Here is a 25,008-nt window from a genome sequence, read left to right on the forward strand (position 1 = left end):
TGGCAGGGATTCTCACTCCAATTTGGGCAAAAGGGAAGATAACTCAGGTAATGCAGTATCTGCCCCCCCAGGGAGAAGGGGAGGAGGAAGGGGGAACGGTGGTGGAAGAGGCCTGGAATAGGTAAATGGAGCTAGGATGCTGGGGGCATCAAGGATGAGAGTCACTGCCAGAAACCATGATGTGCTACAGAGGTACCCTTCCTGTCACCTTGGGTGCAGGATCCTGTCTCAAAGCAGAGAAATGAATAAGTAAGTACCTCAGGAGAGTCAAGGCTTCTCTCCACTTGTTTTGGAGCCGAAATCATTTACTAGAACTAATGGAACATTTAGCAGTTAGAAGGAACTTGGGACCCTGGGTAAATGAGAGGTCCAGAATGTTAGGCAAGCTTTGCACCCCAAATCCATTCTCCTTCCTCCATCTCTTCAGGTGACTGGGGAAGGACTTGGAATCACATATCAAATGCATCATTGCATATTTCTGCCCCTGCCTGGATCTCTCTCTCTGCTTGCCTAAGTGCTTTCCTACCTACAAAGTGTTTTGATCCCAAGGGAAGGGGAAGTCTTCTTTCAATGTGACTTGTCCTTCTGGCATCCAGAGCCCCTCCCAGTGTACCTTAGAGTCTGGAGGCTAACATCTAGGCACCCCCAGGGCAATAAAGGTACTAATTGGCTGCAGGTCCTGGTGGGCCAGGACCACCGCTCACCATGAGCCTGGCACCCAGACTTGGCTAGTGACAGAACACTGCCCACTGCCTAGGGTTTCACTCCATTTCCCGTATTTCCAGGGCTCTCTTCATAATCTCAAACTAGATTCTGATAGCTCTAGTTCAACTTCCTGCCTTTCTCCAAGTTCAACCCTATTTACTTCAACCTGTGTCTCTGAAGTTCAAATATCTATCTATTGTTTATCTGTCTATCTATCTGCACAGCCCTGATTGACAAGTACAATGAATGAAAATGTCTCATTCCTGTCTGGTTTGCATTTCATTACATTGGGCAGCGATATGCGGTGGACTGCAGAGGACAAAGACAAAACAGATTTTTAAAAAGGGTTGGTTAACAATATCTATTTGTTCATTCTATATTGAATTTAAAGGTATCCAGGACTTACAAAATTTTTGTCAAATGATGAGAGGGTAGTGAAAACTCTGATCTAGCCAATAAAATCTGGACCCCAAATGAGCGGTTGATGAGAGTGTCCCCTAGTCCCGGAGCTCCCGAGATCGATAGTTTAGCTCGGCCCCTGAAGCCAATTAAGAGCTTTATCTTAGCATAAAAATAAAGAGGAGTTAAAAACGCATTCCTTTCCCAGCTTTCTTCCCCCTTCATTTTTTATTGCGATTTGCAGTTTTTCTTTTAAAAAGATCTGGGACTCTGAAGAAAGGGTGGGGATTGATGTAAAGAAAGTGTCGTTTACCAGGAAAAAAAATTGCGAATAATGGTGAGTTTCAAGGACATGTTTCAACGAGAAATACTTTGTGCCTCGCTAGGAAGAGGCAGGGGCACCAAATTCAGCGTCTTGGAATAATTCCTTTCCTGGATTCAAAGATGCATTTATTGAAATAAATCAGGAAGCATTGGCAGAACGGAAATCCCCTTGCTGGGTTTAAAGGGTCTTTAAAATGTTGCGAGTGTTAGATTGCAAGTCTTTTCTAAATACAAAACAGAAGAAAAGACCGCAGTGTTTCCCTTGGACTTAAAATTGCTAGGTCTCCGACTTAGGATAATTTCATGTCCGCCACAGAAAATGTGTTTAGGAAGAAATTCTGCCCGATAGCACAACTGCTGTACATGTTTTGTTTTTTAGTAGTCTGGACTGAAGAGAAAAGTGCTGCAGAGTGGGGCTCTGGCTTGTATGGAGAAACCAGTTCGTCCCTACTGCCCCTCTGGACGTTCTGTTTCCCTCCTGCTTCTCCAAGATGGATCCTAAAATTCTGGCTCAAAAGCTTTGCTCGTTTGGCAATGATCAGTTTCTCTGATTTTATTTATTGCTTCAGATTTGGGCATGAAAATAAATCTTTTTCCTATTTACTGTTTGAACTCAGTGTGAGGGAAAGGATCCCATTATATTTCCTATCCGTACAGACATGTGGATATTTAGACCAGACCACATACAACTGGGGGACGCATAAAAGAGATTTATTGGTTAATTTACGCCGCCTAATACACATGTAAACCCCAGTAAGCCAAAGCTGCCGAGGGAGCCTCGGTTCTAGCGTAAAATAAGAACCACGACCCCTGGATTCTAGTCACCCTGCCCTGCCCTGCCCTGCCCAGTGATTCTTTCCTCTACCTGAGAAACGAAGAAACCAGAGCTTTCTTCTGCCTCGCCTCAGCCTGTGTGCAGAAAAAAACTTTTCTTCACTTGCCTCTTTCCGCCACGACTCTGCTCTCAGACTCAGCTCCCTAAAGCCCCCTGTCCCCCGAAGTTGTTCCCAGGGTCTCCTCCGAAAAGTGAGTTGAGGGGCGGCGGGCTGCAGGTAATCAGGAGAACTTTGCTTATTATTATTATTATTATTATTGCCCAACAGGAGTGGTTTGCTTTGCTGGGGGGGGGGGTGTTTTCTTTTGCAGAAACTTGCTATATCTGGAGGTATTTCGCTTTCTATCGTGTTCCAAGGCTCAGGGTTCCCCCTCCCCAAAAAGAAACCTCCACTCAGACCAATCGAAATAGAATTCGAAATGGCCTGCCTCTGCCCTGCTGCTCACAGTCCCCAGCCTTGTCCTCTTGGGGGCATCGGGGGTCCCTGCGCCCCAACGAGCAACGACACCCCCTCAGAGTCGCACACTCGGGCTGGGCCGGGCTGCCCCAGGAAGGGCTCCACCGCCCGGGGTTTTGGCCTGGCTGAACCGCCTCAGGTTGGCCCCTTAACAAGCATCCCCCTCCCCACTTCTCGGTTGATGACCTAATTGAATTATGCCTTTTTGTTCCTGGGACTACAGAGCACGTGCTGGAGGCAATTAATTATCGGAATGTGGCCATATCAAAACGGACACTGGGCACCGGGTAGGTCAGCGGCGGCGACATCCCCTGCCCTGCGCTCGGGACCCCTCCCCGCAAAGGGGCAGGCGAGGCTCCCTCGGCGCCCTCCTTCCTCGGCTCCACGCCCCGCTGCCAGCCCGGACTCCCAAACGCGCCGGGCCCCTGGTTCTCGGGGTACCTGGCCGGGCTCCCCGGAAACCCTCGCATCAGCGCTGGCCGGGTTAGGGCTCGAGAGCCGCCTCCTCCCCGCCCCAGAGCCCTGCTCTCCTCGGGGCTGGCGCCGGTAGGAAATCCAAACTTTTTCAGACCAACTGTGCGCCCAGGGTCCGTGGGGCTTGGTGGGAGGTGAAGAGAGGTAGAAGGAAGGGAGAATATTAAAGGGGGAAGGGGGAAGAAATGGGAAAAAGAAAGAAAAGCAATCATCCCTTTTTGTAAACCTGACTCCAGGGAATTCATTTGCATGATTTAGGCTTATTTGTTCTTCAGTGAACATTTCCTCCCCCCTGCCCCGCCCCCCCCCCGCAAAGAAACCCTCTGCTGAGCGGCACGGAAGCCAGTCTTGGAGAGCTGTTTTCAGTAGATGTAATAATTTAAGTCAGCAGTGAACTCACCTTCCAACCTGGGGAGAGAGCTGTGATGTAGAGGGAGAATTGGGGCGAGTTTGAAGGGAGGGGGTGACTACGTAAGTGCGCTACCGGCAGGGTTTCCCCCAGAAAACTGGCAAAGAAAGAAGGTGAAGTCTTGACCAGGCCAGGCGGATTGGGGGGGCAGGAAGTGAAAGGCTGCAGTTATAAAGCTCTGCTTGAGGCGGTCTCGCCAAGCGCCTCTGAACTTGATCAGATGTTCGGTTTCCTACAGAGAGATGGCGGCCAGGCTGTGAGGCTGCCTCAAGGCGCAGACTTTGGGGCTCGGCTCTCTTCGGGGTGTGACAATCACAGCCATCTTTCTCTCCGCCTTTTCTTTTCACTCTCACTCTCCTACGGTCTTCGCAAATGCCCTGCTGGATAAAAAATGAGTGGATTTATAGCCCTGTCTGAACCTGCTCATTATGTCCAGAAAGACCTCGCACCAGACAGGAGAGGGGACAGTGATCCCACACACAACCCTGGAAAGTCAATCCTTAAGGGTAAGAAGTTCCCGAGGTCACTATATGCTTCTCCAGGTAGGAGTAGAAGAGGGCAAAGCCTTGGCAGTTCAGAGGGAAGAAAATTCCACCTCACAATCCCCATTCCCGACCCCCACTTTTGCATTTGAAAATGTTGAGAATTCGAAGCTCTTTAGCCCTGTGGTTTGAAAATGGCACTGATCCTGTGTGTGTCTAGTGAGTTTGCTGTGTAGTGTGTTGTGTGCATGTTTGGTGTGCACAGGCTAAGTGTACACTGTGCATGTTTAGTATCTGTGCTTCTGTGTGTTTGCTGTTACGTGCGTGTGTTTATCCTGTTGTGTGTTTAATTTGTTGTGTGCCTGTTTACTGTTTTATGTGTAGTTTGTTGTGTTACTGGGTTGTGTGTACTTACTGTTGCTAGTTGTGTGTGTTTAGTGTGGTGTGTGTGAGCTTACTGTGTTATATGTGTTTGCCGTCTTGTGCCTGGTGTGTCGTGTGTGGGGGGGATGGCGGGGACAGTGGTGGGGACAGTATACTACAGCCACGACTCACAAACCAAAGAGTCAATGCGAGGCTCAGACGGAAGTAAGGGAGATGGCTCTAACTGTAACCATTTCTCCTCCTTCGGGCCTCGGCCGGCCGGCAGCAGCTTGGGTCACAGACGGCGAGCTGACCGGCCTGGGTCCGGGCTCTCGGGGACATCAGGGCCCACAGTGGCGCGTGAGGAGGACGCGGCTAATGGGCCGCGAGAGTGGAACTGTTGTTCTCGCCCCGGGATCCGCGCCCTTAGGCCGCGGAAGGGGCACATTCTCTTGGCGTTGAGGCGGAGCGGACCAAGCGGGGCTGCACGTCCAGCGCCGCGCCGACGGTGGGAACGATCCTCGCGCGGCAAAGAGTTCATTTGGCCAAAGCGGGTAAAGCGCGCCCGAGGGGTGCTCGCCCGTTTCTGGCGGGAGGGAAGCCAGGGAGAGGCCCTGGCTCCGCCCCGCCGGTCGCCAGCTTGAGCCTGGCTCCAGTTCCCCACAGCAGCGCCAGCCCCGCGGAGCCCACTCGCGGGCGCCCGGCCGCCGCCGCCTCACCTGCCAGGCTCCCGGCCACGGTCCAATCAGCGGCGGCCGCTCGGCCGCGGCTGCCATGTTCCCCGCTCCGCGCTGCCAATCAGTGTGGCGACGGCCAATAGGCTGCGGGGCCGGGGGTCAGGTGACCGCGGGCCAGCTGGCTCCCCATTGGCCCTCGCCGCGCGGCCTCCCGCTCGGTTTATGTGAGAGGAGTGAGTGAGTGACTTTATCAGTCCAAGGACATTACTCTGGAGGCGAAGAGGCTGGGTCTGGCGCGGCGAGCCGCGAGGACCGAGCCTGCCTCCTGCCCGCCGGCCGCGAGCTGGCTCTGCTTCTAAGCGCAGTCTAGCCGTAAGGCCCGTGCCGAGGGAGCCTCCTGGCCCCGCGGTTGTGCGCTCTCGGGGAGAGGAGGGGTGCCCCGGACAGGATTGGCAAACTCCGCCCTCCACTTATTATTTTGCTTATTTTTCTTTGTGCGCGCTTGTTAGTTTGTTAAACCAGATCTAGTCCCAGAGTCTTTTCTCCTCCCTTCTCCCCCCTCCAGGTCCTTCTACTTCCCCTCCTCCCTCCTATCCCTCTGCAGGAGACTTGCAGCGACGGAAAGTTGCAGCCCCTGGTACTGCCTTGGGGGTCTCCCGACAGTGTCCAACCGCCTCCACCCCTCTCCGACTGCGACACTTCGGAGATCTCCTTCGCCCGCACCCTCGCTCATTTCAGCCGGATCGCTGGTGACCAGAACGCCCCACCCATGACGATGCTCCTGGACGGAGGCCCGCAGTTCCCCGGGCTGGGAGTGGGCAGCTTCGGCGCGCCGCGCCACCACGAGATGCCCAACCGCGAGCCGGCGGGCATTGGGCTGAATCCCTTCGGGGACTCGCCCCACGCCGCCGCCGCCGCCGCTGCCTTCAAGCTGAGCCCCGCCGCGGCTCACGATCTGTCTTCCGGCCAGAGCTCGGCGTTCACGCCGCAGGGTTCGGGTTACGCCAACGCCCTGGGCCATCATCACCACCACCATCACCACCATCACCACGCCGGCCAGGTGCCCAGCTACGGCGGTGCCGCCTCCGCCGCCTTCAACTCCACTCGCGACTTTCTGTTCCGCCAGCGCGGCTCTGGGCTCGGCGAGGCGGCCTCGGGTGGCGGGCAGCACGGGCTCTTCGCCGGCTCGGCGAGCAGCCTGCACGCTCCGGCTGGCATTCCTGAGCCCCCTGGCTACCTGCTCTTCCCCGGGCTACACGAGCAGGGCGCCGGGCACCCGTCGCCCACCGGGCACGTGGACAACAACCAGGTCCACCTGGGGCTGCGCGGAGAGTTGTTCGGCCGCGCCGATCCGTACCGCCCGGTGGCCAGCCCGCGCACGGACCCCTACACGGCCGGCGCGCAGTTCCCTAACTACAGCCCCATGAACATGAACATGGGCGTGAACGTGGCGGCCCACCACGGGCCTGGCGCCTTCTTCCGTTACATGCGGCAGCCCATCAAGCAGGAGCTGTCGTGCAAGTGGATCGACGAGGCTCAGCTGAGCCGGCCCAAGAAGAGCTGCGACCGGACCTTCAGCACCATGCACGAGTTGGTGACACATGTCACGATGGAGCATGTGGGGGGACCGGAGCAGAACAACCACGTCTGCTACTGGGAGGAGTGCCCCCGCGAGGGCAAGTCCTTCAAGGCGAAGTACAAACTGGTCAATCACATTCGGGTGCACACGGGCGAGAAGCCCTTCCCTTGCCCCTTCCCAGGCTGCGGGAAGATCTTTGCCCGCTCCGAGAACCTCAAGATCCACAAGAGGACCCACACAGGTAAGGGGGAGGGCGGGAGGGCGGGCGCGGGGTCCGCCGCGGCACCGCGCCACGAAGCCGACTTTCAGCGCGAGGGAGCGAGGGGTGGCGGCGAGAGAGAGGGGCGGCGCCCCGCCGGGGCCGCTCGAGAAAGTAGCGCTGTCACTGTCCCTCCACCTCTCGCCTTCCCCGCCCCGCGGCGCTTTTGCCCAGTTCTAGCTTCCCGGGCAGACGGCTCTGCGGTCTCAGGAGCTAATTGGAACCTTCTCGCGCCCAGGAACAAACTGGCGCCGCCTCTTTTTGTCTCTTTCTGGGTTACTATGAAGGGACTCCGAACGTGTGGAGAGGAATTGCTTACAAGCGACTTAGTCTCGGCGCACAGTCGGGGGAGGCAACCATAGAAATGCTAATGAAAACTAACTTTCGGTTACTTCCGCTCTTTTTTACCATTGATTGGCACATCTCCTAATTAAATGATACTTTTGTCAAACTATTTTTATTTGGAGTTCCAGGTTCAATTCAGTCCTTCGGGAGGAAAGCTAAAGTAGAAAAGGCACCACAGTTTCGTGGCTTGTTCAGAGCATCTTGTAAAACTGTCCGGAGCCCCTGGATTTATATAGTTTTCCCTTTTCGAACGTTAAGTACGACGACCCAAGCTTTTTAATACTGGGCTTAGCAAAACCGCTGCATTTGAAAGAGGCAAATTAAAAGGTACAAAGGAGGAACTAAAAGGGATTGTCCCGTCCCCGGTCCATTGTCCCGCCCAGCCTTGGCTGCAACGCCGAGATATCGGCGGAACGGGGCTGCGCTTGGAGGCCCCGGGCCGGGTAGGGGGGTACCGCTACTCAGGGGCAACTTTGGAGGAGCCAGGGGCTTTCCATCCCGCGCAAGAACAAAGGGCCGGGCAGGTTCTGGGCCGGCCCTGCCCCACCCCCGCCCCCGACCACCACTCCCCACCCCAGCAGGCTCAACCCGCGCTCTCCATTTTTCACCAGGGAAAAGATGCTACAGCCGCCCCCAGTGGGCGCTCCCTCTCGGGAGGGAGGACCGCCGGACGCTCTGTCTCCCGCTGCTCGGCCCAAGGAAGCTCGCGGCCCCTGACCATATTTAGCCCCCTTTGCGTTTCTGCCTTCTGCAGGTGAGAAACCTTTCAAATGTGAATTTGAAGGCTGTGACAGACGCTTTGCCAACAGCAGCGACCGCAAGAAGCACATGCATGTGCACACCTCGGACAAGCCCTATATCTGCAAAGTGTGCGACAAGTCCTACACGCACCCGAGCTCCCTGCGCAAGCACATGAAGGTAATTACCTCTTTATTAGCGGTCGGCGGTTTATAAACACTCGGCCCGACACCGGGTCGCGGAACGGAAGCGCCTGCGCTGCCAACCCTGTATCTTCCACGTTAAATCCGATTTGCTCCAGCGTTGACACCTTGAACCCATTTTGGGGACCCGGAGGGGGGCGGGGGAGAGCACAGTGGGGAGGAGGAGGGAGCGGAGGGAACAATCAGTTGTTTACTGGGAAGCTCTAACCGAGCTCGCCAGGGCTGGAGGTCTCAGTGGCCGCCTCTACCCGGCTCAACCCGCGGTGGGAACCGCGAGTGCCCGCGCCGAACCCGGGGGCGGGTGGTTCATTCCCTCTTCGGCTTTCGGTAAAACAATAGGGCCGAGGAGCGCGGTGGGATTCCCACGCATTTGTCTGAGACCTCGCAGCGCCCAGGGCACCCGTGCCACCTTTCTCTGTACCTGCTTTCCCAAGCCAAAGCGGGCTTGGCGAAACCTGGGCCCGGAGTATTTTGTAGGGCCCCAAAGACTACGTGCTTACCCCGCTCCATCCGCGGAGAAAGCATTTCTGAAGGGGCATGAATAAATCAGAGTGCTTTATTCCTTTTCCATAATGCCAGTCTTAGGACTCAGACTGTTTTGTTGGTGAACATCTTGGGGTTTTCTAGACATCGGTAATGTGGAAATTAAAAACAAAACCCCCAAATCAGCAGCATTTCTCTTTTAAGTGGGTCACTGGGCGGTCTTGCTCTTACAGTGCTCTAATTCTGCTCTTGTTTTTGCTTGCACAATGCCAGTTGGAATTATATTCATTATAATATATACATGTTAATTTTAGGTTCATGAATCTCAAGGGTCAGATTCCTCCCCTGCTGCCAGTTCAGGCTATGAATCTTCCACTCCACCCGCTATAGCTTCTGCAAACAGTAAAGATACCACTAAAACCCCTTCTGCAGTTCAAACTAGCACCAGCCACAACCCTGGACTTCCTCCCAATTTTAACGAATGGTACGTCTGAGGACAAACACAAACACAAACCCTGTTAACCATAGAATGGACCAAATGCATTTTAAAAAGAAAACTGAGACCAATCAGATGGAAATGGAGTTTTAAGGCAAGAGGCCATACATAGGGCTACATCTTGTTAATTGCAATTGTCCAGGAAGGTTTTGGGGCAAGATCCCAAAGTAGCCATGCCCTTTTTTCTCAGGATTAGAAAATATGTTTTGGCATTTGAAGGATTAAAAAAAAAAATCTTCTCACTGCTTTTTCCTCCCTTTTCTCTTGCTCTCTGCTCACCCCATCCCTAAACGCCTTCAGTTCATTTTAACTCTTGTCCTGTTTCCTGAGAGGAAGTTATAGAAGGCTTATTGGTGGTGGTGGTGGTGATGTTAAAACTGATGGAAAAATCTTCGCCTTAGTGGTGATTGTTTAAACTCTCACAGTCTTAAACCGTGCCAAAGTCCTGTTATGTCTTGAACTTTTCCTCAAAGCATTACATTTGTGAATGTATTTTTGTCTAATGGGGTCGAAACTGTTGTTCAGTATTTTTTCAGGCTGAGGATGTGATGTTACTCTACACAGATTGTGACGTTTAGTATACAGTTGCCTTTTGTAATAACTTTTTTTTTGTAAATACATATCCATTGATGCCATATTTATCGTTTGTAATTTAATTATTGCTACAAGTGCCGGGAACTGAACAATATTTATGGAAAATGTTTTCTAACAAATTCTGTACAGCTTTTGATTATAACCGCTTTAGCATTAAATTTTATTGTTTTGAAAGAACACAAATTTACAATTTTTGAACCACTGACTCCTTTCTCTTGTTTTGTAACAGCCTCCTTCTACAAAGAGGAGACAAGAGCAAATGAAACTTGTTTGTTGGTATTTATAACTCACTCAGATCCCTTTTTTAATTGTTAAATTATTTTTCTATTGCAGTATAGATTCTTTACAGTGTCAGTTTCCATCTGGGAAGACCCTCCTTTCTTTATCTCTAGCTCAGATGGTTGTTTAACTGCGAGTTTAAATGTGTTTGTCCTGGATTTTCGGCATGCAAATCAAATATTACTGATCAATTCAGTTAGTGGCCATGACATCTCAATCTTGTACTTCAAAGACTGAGAAGCTGGATTTAATCATCCCTGCCCTACATATATAAACATAAGGTAACCTAATGAGTTTTATGTCCCTTAGTTTTTTTTTATTATCTTACATAAAAATGAACATTGCGGCAAGATGCATGTCTGTCTATTCTATTGAGAGATCACCCATATACCTATATATGTTTGTATCTATGACGTATCTAATCTGCCTATCAAATCTATCTATCTATATATTTTCAAAAGTAAGCATATGTCTGAAACAGTGGTGATGAGTAAGGCCAGTCGAGCCGTGCTTACTTATGATTAAAGTGCTTCTTAAAAGAACCATAGTCCATTTACAATTTTGGAAGGCGCAAAGGCTGGTTTGTTTTGCTGTATATAGTTCAATTCGTAATTATCACAATTATTCATAACATTTTTATAGCGGTGTAATAACTGCAGCGGTTCTGAAATATTATGGAAAGAAAAAACATTTGCAAAATGTGTATTTTTAAAGTTCATGGTTTGTAGGCAAAGATGTTAAGAGCATTGTTTCCATTAAAATCAATAACAATGAAAAATGGTTGTTTGCTTTGTGATAAAATATTAACAATCCATTTAATCTTCAGCGAAGCAACTCATTTGGACAAACAGTTCTCTTACAGTTATATGAAAAAGAAAGTGATTGCTATTTTGGGGGGGTGGAGTGGGTAGAGTACTGAGAGAGGTTTTTTGTTTTTTTACTAATTTAGGGTGCTGTTTAATATTGAGAGCCCAATCTCTTCATGAATAACCAACTTGCAAATCAGCAAATAGAATGGTGGAGATAAGGAATTGTAAAGAATTTAGAAATGTAATGAATAGGCCAAGTACCTCCTTCTCTTGAAGGGGCAGTGCTCTAGGATTTTTGGTGGCAGTCAGTTTGGTATTATACATAATCATTTTGAATTCTAGAATTTTGTTTATTGTTCTTTTTGAAGAAATAAAGTCTTGGCACATCTATTTATAACTTTTTGTATTTGGTGCCTGATTTTCTTCCATGTTCAAATAAATCGACCTTAAATTGAAATGCTCAGAGAAGTTCTGATGATTAAACGAAACTTTGATTCCCTGGACACAGTTGAAGCAGTGCATTTTAAGTTATCTACTGATGTTTGTCAACAGTTAATTATTGACAGTTTCTAATTGCAAAATGCTTTGGATGCGATTTTTTGTTTGTGGAGAATGCGTTTTTTTTGCACTTTCCTCCACCAATAGACAAGGCAAGGGTCTGAATGCCATGAACGGATTGGGATGACTTCACAAGTGATGAGCAGGTAACCTGGTCAGTCTACCACTCGTAGCCCAGACATTCCAATCTTGACCTTGACATTGAGGGTGCTGGACCAAATTCCTATTTCAGGATTTTTCCTTCACTTCAAACCAGAGACCATTTTAAACGCTCAGCAAGTTTTCAGAAAGTGCATACTCATAAGATTGGCTCTAAATGTGTTCCAACTGAAGTCTAAATAATGTTTTTCTTCCGAAATATGCATCTAACTTCCACAGTTTACTGTTTTCTCTATGAATTCCCTCTCCACCCCCAATGTAACCTAACCTTAAATGGCAGTAGAATGATGGGTTGGTTGAAAGATTATTTCAGAAACTTGCTTCCCCCACCCCTCCGCATTAAATATATTAAACAATTAAACATCTCCTTAGGACACAAAGAAGAGTTTGCTCTTTCTTTACTAGGCTTGAAATTACTCTACCATAAAAATTTACAGTAGAGCGTTGTGTCCTAAGAGGGGAAGATGCCAATGAACAATGATGATAACCTATATTAAGATAATGTAAAAGTTTTGCCCCTCTACATGATTTCCTCTAACCTGGGTGTAGCATCATATTTCTCAAATAGTCTATCCCTGTGCCCTTGTCACTTGTTGCAAAGAAAAGTTTACGTTAGTAGAAAACTTTTCACAGATTTTCTTCCTATAATCTGACTCTGGGAGTGCACATTGACATTCTTGAATTTTCAGTAAATACCTTAAAGAATACGCACCCCCCACCCCCCAACAAAAGAACCTTGTAGCCCTAAAGATAGATCAGCTGGAAACCATGAATGTCAGCTGGGTTCTTCGTAATCGACCTGTTATTTTACTTCTTGCACCTGGTAAGACCTTTGTGAAAAGTCCGTCTTTTCCAAAATGGGTGGTTTAGTTTAAGATTTCCACGTTGGGTGGGGAAGGGGAAGGTGTCTATTTCCACGGAGACAGAAGTGTGGACTTCATCCACCTTGGAAGGTTAAAGATCCGGGTCCAGGCTAAGCAGGGCAGTCGGTCTTAGCTACTGCGGAGGTTGGAGAGTTAGCAGGGATCTCCTCCGTTCACAAAGCCTCCCAGGAAAGTTGTGTTCGGGACTTCCTCGCCCCTCCCCCCCTCCTCGCTGCCTGCTGTCTCCTCGCCTCTTCGCCCCTGGCTCCTTCTCCTCCCCTTATAAAACCCCCCAAACAAACGAAAAAAGTCTAAGGGCCTCTTTCCACTTAAGTTTCTGAAAGAATCGCTACCGGCGTGCTCATCCCCTGAAGCGCGGGATCTCCGCCCGGCAGCTAGGCTGGTTTTCTCTCGGGCTGTCTGCCCCCTCGGGGCTCAAGTCTAGTCAGGCTTTGCCCCGGGACGAGGCCAGGCGTTGCGAAAGTCAGGGCTCCCGCTCGGGGTCCCTGTACACACACCAAGTTCTTGCAAGGCCCGTTCGAAGCTGGGGCCGGGAGGAGGGGACCTCATTTCCTACGGTCAATTCTCTCGCGGTCTCGGCCAGCTGACCCTTTGACCTCCACCTACAGGGCCCTTGGCGGCCGTAAGCCGGCGGTCGCCCGGGCTCCGAGGACGCTTCGCGCCCCGTCGCCTTCCCGGCCTCATTAGGCCGGCGGGGCTGTAAAGCAGGAATCAGCCGCTACCTAATCCGGACCTGGGGTCAATACGAGCCCAAACAATGGTGAGCTCCGATGGCCACAGCGCAGGGCTGGCCGCAAACTTTGTGTTCCATTCATTTTCTTAAGGCGGTGCGGTGGGGTGGGGGAGGGAGGGAGGTACTCGCACGCCCGAAGGCCGATACTAGCGCCCGGGGCTCTTAAGCGAGCGTTCTCGCGCTCGGCCCTCCCGGTCTCGTCGCCGCGCCAGGGTTTTGGAGGGGGTGGCAAGGCTCGGGGCCTGGTTGGCGGCCCCCGCGCCAAGAACAGACTTTGAAGTGGGTTTTTAGCGCGCACGTGTGAGAGCCGCGCCGAGGCTGGAGCGGTGACCCGCTGGGAGGAAAGAGTAGGCTCCGGCCCGGGCCCCAACCCCTCCCCCGCTCCCCGTCGCTCCGGCCTTTTCAAGCCGCGGCCGGGAGCCCGCCGGCCTCCCCCACCCGCCCCCACCCGCCCCCACCCGCCCCCACGCCTGCTCCCGAGCCCGCGCCGCGCGCAGGCGCACAGCCGGCAGCCGTCGAGTCGGGTTTCGCTGCGAGGGGCGGCGGGGGAGAGTTGAAAGCGGCTTTGCAGCGCCGCGGCCTCGGCCGGGCCGGGCCGGGAGGGGGGCGGAGGGGAGGGCTGGGGCGAAGGGGGGCTGGTTTTGGGGGCGGCTCTCGGGTCAGGAACATGGCGGCCGGATGCGAACCCCCGCGGAGCGCAGCAAAGCGCTGACTGCGGGCTGCCGAACTGTTGTGTGGTTTCAACTCCCTTGTTATTCCTCGGCTAGGAGCGCCTCGCGGGAGAATGTAGGTCGTGGCGGCCGAGCGCAAAATTGTTTAAAAAAAAAAAACAAAAAACGGAAGCGAAGAAGTTCTTCCAGGGCATACTGGGCGTGGGAAGTTGGCGAGTCTTCTGGGGGCTGGGGTTCCCGGCGTGGGGGGCGGCTTGGACCTGAAACCCACTCGAGGCCGCCACTCCCTCCAGTCCCGACTGAAATCGTTTCTCCCGGGCCCTCTGGGGTGGGGGATGCCATTTTGAGCTTCGTGACCGTGTCGGGATCCCCCAGCACCTTCGAGTCTCGAAATGCCAAGGAGTGGACACTGTTCTCTTCCAGGACAATGGCGGGGCTCGTGAGCGGAGCACGGAGGCACCGTTTCCAAACCAAATGCCCTGGATTAGCGACACGGATGTGCCATTGCGATTTCGAACCCTACACTTTCCTCAGGCCCCGTTTTCTGCATATCTCATTTAAACGCGGACCTATGAAAAACAGTACTGTGTGCTGTAACAGCTGGTGGTCTAACGAAAAAAAAAAAAAAAAGGTCACAATTCCGAAAACTTTCATTCAGCTTTTGCTTAACTGCCTTAATACTGGCGTGTGAAAGAACCCCTGGTAGCTCTGGGATCTCGAGTCCGTGTTTTCTCTGCAGAAAATGTTGCAGATTCGCCTTCAGATGTCTTTCGTGAGGAAAAAACAATGTGGGGTTTTAAAAATGTAGTCATTGACCCCCGTCTCCTCTAGAAAAATAAGCGGCACGAATTCTTTCAGGTTGCGTCTTCGTGGAGGCCAGCAGCTAAACGAAAAGACAGCCTACTGGGGCTGCCCGCTGTCGAGTATTTGGGCTCCTGAAGGTGTGGGGCACCTCCCGTGGGCCACCTTGGGAAGGGCCCCAGGTGGGTGGGCAGGTCATTAGCAAAGCTGGCTCAGATTTGGGGGAAAACTACAAAACAGTGCCTTTATCTGCAGAGAACAATTGATGGGGTTGTCTTTCCTCCTTTTCAGTGCACAAAGAAGACGGCTTTGGAGCAAGAATTTGGAATATGCATTTAAGTTGTCGCGCTTTGCATTGGAAACCCGTGGGCAATTAAAATAAGCCTGCCTTGTAGTGTTTTCTGTCCTTTTCTTATGTGTGGTTTCTGCAAGTCAAAGGGGCTGGAGTCCCTTCTGCAGTTTGGAAACTTGTTTTAAAATTGCCCCCAAACAGATTTTTCCCCCTTTGGGTGAAGTTTCCTTACAGGGCTCAGCCACTTCACTCCACCCCCGGACTGGAATAGAGTGTTGACATCTTTGAGAGATCAAAGGAAGTAGATGGTGCTTGCTGTATACTTTATTTTTTCATGCTGTAGTTTGAACCCTGAGGTTTGAGCTTTTTCCTGGTTAAATCTCTTGGTACCAAAAGTGTGGCAAATGAAAAGTTCATTAACTTGAAAAATCTTTAGCCCATGGGTAGGCAGTTTGTCTCTGAGAACTGCAGCGCCCGGATTGTCTCTAAGGTTGACTTTAAAATCAAGCTAAAGATGCACTGGTGAACGATCTCCCCTGGATACCTGTGGTGTGCTTTGGGTCATTTGATATGGTAAAACTGTGGTTGATTTTCATAGGAGTTATGTGAATGGAATTTCTGCAAAACTAGACAAGTGATAAATTGGTAGAACTCTTATATTTGTTTGAATGACAACTCCAAAGGGCACTGCTTTTCCCACTGAGGTTTGGTTTCTACCATAACTATTGAAATTTACAGCTTGAAAAACTAAGTTTGCAGGAAACATATAAAGGGGGGAGTGTTCAGAGCACTTGGACTGATAGTAACTTAACACAGGAGCAAAACTTTTTTGAATAAGATTCCTGTTGCCAAGAATCTGTTAAAACTAAAGAAAGTATATTTCTTTAAAAATCATCTAATAGAGCAAACAATTTTGTATATTTTTAATGTGATGACAGTTGAACCCATTTACTGATCTGATTGAATAGAGAAACGTGAGCTCTATAGTAACTATAAAAATAGCCTTCACCAGCTGGCAAGTTTTTAATGTTCTCTAATAAGATGTGTATGTTGTCTAATGTGTTTTATTAAAACACAACCTATGTAAAGACCATACCTCTAATACCTTTGAACATGAGGTATTAAAAAGAAAGGATTCCATCGTGTTTTATTATAAGCTAGCATTTAAAATGACATATCCAGTAATGTTTTATGAAAATTTTCTAAGAGTAAATGTAGCTTGTTTTGACCTATCTGCAGTTCACTTTTTGTTTTTTTGCCAGTGTTGTCCTGCTTGGTATCCGGGACAGTCTCTAATTCCTGATGAAGAACTTGATACTGACGTTGGTATGCAGCAGCCAGCCCTCCATAACACTACCTATCCTAAATGCAGGGTTAATGCCGAACCTACTGTGCAAGAAATGATTTACTGATGAGGTTTCAAAGAAAACCACATCAATTTGGATGTCTGTTACCTTGAAGTGATCATTTTAAGAGTAGTAGCTTCTTCCCTAGGTATAAAAAGACTATTTTCTTCTTTTGGTGTATTTCATTCTGTGTTGAGCAATCATTTGTGAAATGAAAAAGCAAAAAAGCACCCCCCCCACACACACACACACTCCCCCAGCCAATTTAGGATCATAAACGGGAAGATGGAGGTGAAGACTAGCCTAATCCATAACCCAGTGCGTATTATCTCATACATTGTGTTGACCTTGTTGAAAATCTCTTTCAAATATCTGCATTCCACATGTAGAACTAAAGTGTTTAAAACTAGAAATATGAATGCTTGTTTTGTTAATCTCCTATGTTTGTGTTCAAAAAGCGATATCTAGGATCTCTACAATTGTTGTTTGACTTAAATAAAACCATTTAAATTATTTTTTGTGATTATTTTATTACAGTGACAACTATAGCCCCTAAATAACCTTGATTAACCTGTTGAATTGGGACAATTTATATTCTATTCACATTTTTCATGATATACCTTGGCTTTCACTGAGCAATAAACTTGGGGGAAAGAAAACCCACTGAACAAACTCCAACCAACTGTTTTGAGCTCACAGTGTTTTCCCAGAGGGACTCAGGGCCAGGTGCTGGGGAGGTCAGGGGAAGAATTCAGAGTCAAGGATTGAATGGGATGATTAGAAGGAAGAACTGGAGGTAGGACTTTGGAGAAAAAAGAGCATTTGAACACCGCTATTTGGGTGAGAAAGAGAGGGAAAGACAAAGCCGAAAATAACCTTAAAGGAGAAAGGAGGGCCTCTGGAAAGGGGACATAGCAGCACAGCACATTACATGTACGTTATTCAGAAGCTCCAGAGTGGTTCTTGGGGCAGACAACTTGGCAACCATTGATTAGAACACTTATAGAATCATGGAATATAGGTGTTATTAAAACACAAGTTGTCGTTAATTAACTGTAGTGCTAGAGAAGATGAAGACACTTCAGAGAAATTCTTCGAACTCTAGATACTTGATTTCTCATTTTACATTTAACATCTGTAATCTAATGTAATCTGTGAGTGGCCATCATTCTATTTATTTGACGTGATTATGCCATGATGAGGTATTGTAAAACTGCGGACTGATAGAGTATATTGCTATTGGTTCTTTAGATCCAGTTTTATTAAAATTTCTGCTAAGTAGACTGGTGATACTATAATTTTTTAAGTAGAGGGGAAAACTGCTCATCTCCCTCTGATTTTTGTTGTTCATTTACATCAAGAGTAGGCACACAGGCCGGTCAAGAAAGACTGATTCTTTGATTCTTAGCTCCCTAGAACTTGACATTCTTATATCCCCCCAGAGATTTGTTGGTAGAATTTTTTGTTTTGTTTTTGTTTTTAAGAACAAGAACTGCGTTCTTTCAGACAGGCAGTGGAGTGTTATAATGGGATTATTAAAAAAGCCCTTGGAAAGGTAAACCACCAAGTTGTGCATGAGCCAGCTGCACTATGATAATAATACCTCCTAGGGTTATTCTAAGGATTAAACAAGAACATGTCCATAAAGAGCCTGGCACAGAGTAGGCCCTGGACAAATGTTAATTCGCTTCTTTTCCTCTTGCAGGTAGCTATTGTTTCATTGCTTTGGGGTAGTTTCCTATTTTTAATATTATGGAATATTTTACTAAAAACATAGTGATTTGTACTGGGGTGCAAATTAATGCAGTTTTCAGACAATAGATGGAGAGTTAGGGCATATAAGAAATACTGCATTTCATAAGCATAATCACTAGATCAGGCATATGGGTTTATGAACATAGCTATGAATATTTAAACACATAAAATTAAAATGTTATTAAATGCCTGTTGTTCATTATCTTCCGATGAATACACTTATTCTTAGATTAAAAATAAGTTGTGTACTTAAAAATCTGTAAACATAGTAATTTAATGGTTTACTTTTAATTTGACACAATTTTTACTCGAGGCAACAGCTTCTTGCTATATGTAAATTAAATGACAATTTTACAATGTGAAAATTGGCATTCACATTTAAGGATAAGATTAAATCTCGTGGTGTCTTAAATTATTCAGTTTCCCCGTACTAAATTTATGCTAGTATTGTGCGGGTGTGACTATAGAGGAATGAGACTGATTTTCTTGTGGGGCTTGGAAGCTAGCTCTGAAGGCAGTTCCCAAAGAGGAGTCCCTGAAATGTTTTGACCAACGTCAGCATCCTTAGAATAAGTTTATGGACTCCCTAGGTGATGGCCTCACTTCAGTTTGTTACAAAACAAACATCAGCCATCAGTCATTACTTTACAGCCATAATTTTGGTTTTACTATGTTTTTAAAGGGTACCCTGATTATTTTATGTTAATAAAATTGAGGCTTAAATGAAAGTGTAGAAATCCTCTATTATAGCATGATGAAATGTATTTTTTCTCAGCATACGTCTATTTATGCGGTAAAACAAGACAAAAACACCAACACACTAAGCTCTTCCCAGATGAACTGGTCTGAGTGGGAAGTATTTCCTTCCCACTGATATTGGGGGCTTGGAGCTTCCCTGAGAGGCTGTACTGCTAAATGTTAATGGTTTTTGTACGGAGGCCTGGGGGACTTTTCATTATTCCTTTTTTCACCGGTTTATCACCTTTGTCTATTTCTTTCTTCCTGACGCTGCCCTATTAAAAGCGGGGGTCCGCCGTGGTGTTAATGTTATTTTGAGTATTGGTTGTTTGTCAGCGAGTAGGAGCAAGGTTATATTAAATGACCAGTTTGAAAACTGATGTCTAGTGCAGTGCTGTAGTGCCTCCCGTGGCCGGATCCTCCTATAGGTGAGATCATTCTGGAGTCCGAAAATCAAGTCGCTCAGTACAGCCTTTTCCTATAGAACCGGGAAGGGGGGTGGGGGCGGGCAGGAGAACACCCTCTTATGTTCTTAGAAAAGAATCTAAGTTCCTGCTCCTATTTGTGTGTGTGTGTGTGTGTGTGTGTGTGTGTGTGTTTTGTACTCTGGGGGAAAAAAAGTCCTTTTTCAAAAAATTGGGTCATCAAAAACTTCATTGAAGAAATGAGAAAAATGTTTTTGCCAATGATTCCCTCTGTAAATGTCCCAGAGTCGATAATAGGAGGCTATTTGTAGTACAGCTCAATAAATGTATTTTAACATCTTGATATAAATCCAGTGCATGGAAATTGCTTACAAATGATTCACTAATGTTACCCAGCCAGAACTTACACGGAAAAGCTACACTCATATTCTATTTTTGCAGCTAATCATCCACAGAGTATGTAATTGGTTGGGCCAGCTGATAACATATTTTTGGCGACTTCACTCTTCTTTACAAAAATATTTAGCCAGGGTATCCACTGAGATGTGACATCTTATTGGTTGTGGTGATAACCCAATACAGAAGGTGTTCCGTTAACTTCTGACCATTGACATATTAAATGAAGATGTTCAGTTGAGCAACATCAGTGATTTCAATTGATTCATCAGTCGCCAGTATCTAGCAGCCATCATGTTTCATTTTGCTAACAAGCCGATATCCCACATCTGATGCCAACAAGTCTGGTCTTTCAAACAAATGACATGTTTGATAAAGAAATCTTTTCAAAATCATTATGCACTTCAGCATTTGTCTTTTCTTCCGGCACAGCATCTGTGCATCTGTTCCATCAGGCGTCTATTCCTTGATCATTTCTCAGCCTTCCATGATTTTTGAGCCTGATTTGCGGGTATTTCAAGGATGTGAAATGAAGCTTCTTCCATTGAATGTTCCAGCGAAACACAATGTTTATGTTCAAGGCACTAGATTTAATCTTGTGAATGAGACGGCAGGGAAGCGTTCTCACAAGACTTTCTGATAAGACATTGTTGTGAAAGAAATCGAGTGGGGGAGGGGAAAGAAGCCCTACTTTAGGAAAAACATTAAGGGCATCTTTTTTTGTTGTCATTGCTATGGGTACTCGAAACTTCACACCACTATTACAGTATTGAAAAGCTTCAGAGCTTTAAGGCATCTCTCTGAACTGGTGAAATGAAAATTCGCATAGTCCAACTGGTTAAAAATGGATGCAATTCATTCTTTAGTGAGCCCTGTTTAACTGCATAATTTGCTTATATGCATAAAACCGAGGAAGTCTTAATCTCTAGTTTGCATGTATCTGGACTGCATGCATCTGGCTCCATTAGATTCCCTGTAATTGCATATTGACTAATTGCATAATACAGCTATTTGAACGCTGAATTTAAACCCAAATGCTTCTATTAGCGCTGTAATCACTTTGGATAAGTGAATAGTTGGAATATAGTACTTGAAAATCACAACGCAGAACAATAACCACTTTCCTATCTGAAAAGAAGAAAAATCTAAAAGCAACTTTGAATTTATAAATTAACCAGTAATGCTTTCTCTTGGGCAAATGTTAAAATCAGAAAATGAATCAGTAATTGATAAATGCAGAATCTTCTTATGTAATATTTTATCAAATCTTCTACATTTGCTTCTTTTAAGTGTTTTAAATTGAACATCCACATGCAATATAAATATGTTAATTAAAATTAAATCATTTTGAAAAGGTAATTGTGCATTTGTTTTCAATTTGCATTCATTTCTTTAAATGTATGGCCTGGGGCATTTTGTGTTGGCACGGGGGAGGATGGATTCTGTAGCCTGTGCTAATTGAAACTTATTTGGTGCATATGTGTTGTTCAATAAAGGAATCGCGGCTTGTGTGTGCACACATACAACGTTCATTTAGACTAAAAGCGTGTGTTTATCGTCGTCGGGTGTTCAAAGCTGAAGTTCCTGGTAGAATCCAGAGACAGCATCTTTAGCTAAAATAGGTGATGAAGACCACTTCTTCAGTGCTAGAAAAATATTGCAATTGCTGTGCTAAGTGTAGGTTGAATGGCTTAAATATTTATGTTTGAGTTTTAAATGTATTGTCTCGAATGAAAGAAATGGGGAACCTCATTTGTCCTCAAATTGAGCATTAATTAGCCTCCAGCATGTGTGGTGGATCACGGGCTTTTCCCCCTCCTGCTTAAATGGTTCAGTTCAGGGCACAATCCAAGGACCATTCTAGGAACTTCTCTACTTTAAGCTTTTTTTGTAAATGTAAAAATGATGTGTATTTTTGAATAGGTAATACATGTACATGATGGGAAATTCAGAAGTGTACACAGTGAAAAGAATGTTCTTTGCCCACCGACAACTCCCAGTCTCCCTGTTTCCGTCTCAAGAGATGGTCATTGTTTCTTATGTTCTACTTCAAGCTTTGAAGAATGTTCTCAGGCAAGACTTTCACTACCTTCCTCCTTGATTTCGTTAGGCATTCTAAAACTCAGAGAGTGGCTACATCTAATCGAAGCCAAAACTTTAGTCATCTCAGAAAACATTTAATATTAGTCGGGAAGTTATTGTGTATATTTAAACTGGTTGATACATTAAATCAACTGGATGTTCTGGCATTGTATAGGGACAACTGTATTTATATGGACAAGATGAAGTGGGAGTCAGGAAATTATACAGAGAGCTGGGTGTTAAAGAAATTGAGTTTTGCACCTACTATGTGCCTGGCTTGCACAATGTCCAACCAGTAAATGAGTGTTGAATAAATGGATGAATATAACTCAAAGAGTGTTTGCATGGAATATACTATGTAACTTAATTGACATTTTAGTTTTGCTTATTTAGGTATTTCCACAGAATTATGAGGGTCACAGGGCTGCCAGCTATGTGGCCTGCAGGTCACCTGTATCAAAATTTCTTGGACCCCGCTCAGATAAACAAAAACAAAGTTCTCAGTGTCAGGGCCTGGTGATGTGCCTTCAAAACAAGTGGTTCCAGGGAATTCCCTGGTGGTCCAGTGGTTAGGACTCTGTGCTTTCACTGCCAGGGCTTGGGTTTGATCCCTGGTCTGGGAACTAAGATCCCACAAGCTGCACTGTGTGGCCAAAAAAGAAAAACAGGACAAGTGGTCACTCCAGCTGAATTTGATACATATGAAAGTTTGAGAACCACTGTTTTACAGAGAATGGCAAAAAGCAAAACTCCTGAAACTCTTTCCTACCAATTTATCTACTTGTTCACCAGTGGTCTTTTAAGATTCAGTGTATCAGTATGGCCTCCTCAATTAATAAACTCCAAAATGACTTTTGCCTGAGGCAAAATATTTTTTCCAGTGCGGACAAGTGTCTCAATTCTGTCTACTTCATTTTGCCAACGTAGAACTGCCAACCATTCAAAGACACATAGAGGTAGATCTGAGGACAAATTGGTATCTACAAGCAGGGGGTAGATTCCTCAGCGTGTGTTTGTTTGATTTAACATTTAACTTAAATGCAAAACCCAAGCCTTTTTGTATTTCTGATCATTTCCCATTCATTATGCCAAAAGTCCTCCTCCAGATTTCTGCAGCTTTCTGTGTCAATGATCATGACATATTAAAAATGGTAACATTATAAATACTGTGCCCTTGCTTTTTTCTGTAATGAGGAAGAACAATAATTCTTTCACCTTCCCTACACTTCTGTTAGACAGACGTTACAACAGTTTTAGTTGGAAGGAAAAAGCAACTCTAAAGTTAACTTTTAGCATTACGGGTGCTAAAGGATTGTTTTTTCCATTATATTAAAGAAAATACCTGCTTGAATGCGGCAAGTTTTCTAAGCCATCGAGTGCTCTCTGCGGAGTCTTTTCAATACAGGCTGTCCCAACAAATGAGTTGGAAATGAGTTATGTTCCAAAATTTACTTTTGAAGTTTTAGGTTATTTTCAATTCACAATTTTATTTTTCTCTAGAATCAGTGATAGAATCCTTGGATTACCTCACCGAAAATTCTTTTAAAATTCTTCTCTTTGAACTTTAACTCACAATGTAGTCAGATGATGGCACCATAATAGTGTTTGGTGACCCAAGTACAGATGCCAAAGGGATACCTTGGCTCTCCTTCCCCAGCTGCCCAGATAAAATCGGGTCAGTAGAAGGAGGAAAATAGGAGACCACTTCCTCTTCTTCTGTATCACCCTCTTTTCTCATCCCCTTGGGTCTGGGGTGGGGCTGAGGAGAGCTCTGGAATTGGAGTGTGCGCTGAACTGGGTTTCTGAAGTAGGATGCAGCTTCTAACAGCAGGTAGGGAGTAGATAAAGGGAATAAATTGCCGTGAGTGTTGGAATTTGTAAGGCAGCATCTTCCTTCTTTTCAGAACCACCCCCCTGCTCTTCTTCCTATTCTGCTTTGAAAACCTCTCCCTATCTCAGTTTAAAGCTTTGGTTTCCAAGTCAGATACAAAGTAAACCAAGTGACTCTACCCCAAACTAGGTAATAATGAAAGAGTGAAGGAAAAGTACTTCAGCAGTAGTCATTTGTTTTTCGCTTCACAAAAGGAACTGTATCCTTGAGTTGATTTTTGCATTTTTTGTTTCAGCGGTAACCAATTATTTTTCACTCCAAAAAACAGAAACTGCATTCTCAACTTTGTGTTTGTCTTTGTGTCCCACGTGCTTTCAAAACATGCACATTTCCTTAAAACAGCACCTTAATTCATATCAAGCCTCTACTATCTTGAGGACAAACTACAATAATGTTTACCTAAACACTGTTTGCAGAAAGGAATTGTACAAAATCAGAAAGGAAGCTCTATTTTTGTCTGTGGCTTCTGGCTTTTTTAAGTTACCATTTCCTGAGAACTCTTTGTGCTTCCTAATTTTAGGCTAATTCTGTAAATCTTCCAATTTCTTATACTTTTTTTAGTACTGACTTTTGTGTTTTTCAATGTGAAATTTTCTACTAAGGCTGTCAGAACAATTTTTGGTGAAGCAAATAATGGAATAGATGTAATAAATTTGCAGTAAGACGCAATAAATGTTTTGCCATTTGACTCCAACCTGATGTTAAAGAGAACACAGGTATGACAAACCGAGACCTTTCTAATGGCTTTGGAACTCTAAATTCCTACATATTCAGAGATGCAATTGAAAGGCCACCCTTACAGGCTGCTGTTATGAAATGTCCTTATTCTTTCTTGTCCCTTGGACTCTGGAGAGGATTAGGGAGGTAGCTGACTGCACACTCGGTAGACGGCCCCCTTCTCAGTGCTGCTGCCGCCGAGTAGTTTTCCTTGGCAGTTGGTGAACTTCCCTGGATTTTTAAAGACTCTCCTTATTGTTCCATCAAATGCAATTTCCTTTGTCTCTTCAGTTCCTTTTCTGCTGTTTTCAGAATAGGGCTTAAAAGTAAGATAAAAGCCCTGATACTTTTCATCATAAAAAGTTGTAATGACAGGTCTCACTAATTAAAGTGTAACAATGGGAAGATTAGCCTTTCAGTCTGCATTGTGTTGAATCTGTATTGTATTTTCAAAAGCCCTAACTCAGAACACATTGGAGCACAACATCTTTAAAATATAAACATGCACACATGGGTTTTATTATATAGTACAGTAAGGCTTTCAGAACGCAGTAAATAGGAGAACTTCCCATTTCGGCACAAACCTTTTCGGTACTAACTATTCTACTACTGAAATGGGAAAGAACGGAGGTAGAGTTGGAGGAACGCTC

The 25,008-nt window shown here is 46.2% G+C and overlaps 1 protein-coding gene across 2 annotated transcripts; it reads left to right on the forward strand.

The window, feature by feature from the left end:
- The first annotated feature begins 5,894 nt into the window (after nt 1–5,894).
- Nucleotides 5,895–16,420, forward strand: ZIC3 (Zic family member 3). 2 transcript variants are annotated; one of them, XM_065900929.1, is made up of 3 exons: nt 5,895–6,945; nt 8,063–8,226; nt 16,271–16,420. In XM_065900929.1, the coding sequence occupies exons 1-3, from the start codon at nt 5,895–5,897 to the stop codon at nt 16,418–16,420; spliced, it is 1,365 nt and encodes a 454-aa protein (XP_065757001.1). The 2 variants fall into 2 exon arrangements, with proteins under 2 accessions (XP_065757001.1, XP_065756999.1); XM_065900927.1 differs by lacking the exon at nt 16,271–16,420 and adding an exon at nt 9,047–9,226.
- Nucleotides 16,421–25,008: the final 8,588 nt, after the last annotated feature.

The sequence above is a fragment of the Phocoena phocoena genome, chromosome X (assembly GCF_963924675.1).
Source record: "Phocoena phocoena chromosome X, mPhoPho1.1, whole genome shotgun sequence".
Taxonomy (NCBI): Eukaryota; Metazoa; Chordata; class Mammalia; order Artiodactyla; family Phocoenidae; genus Phocoena; species Phocoena phocoena.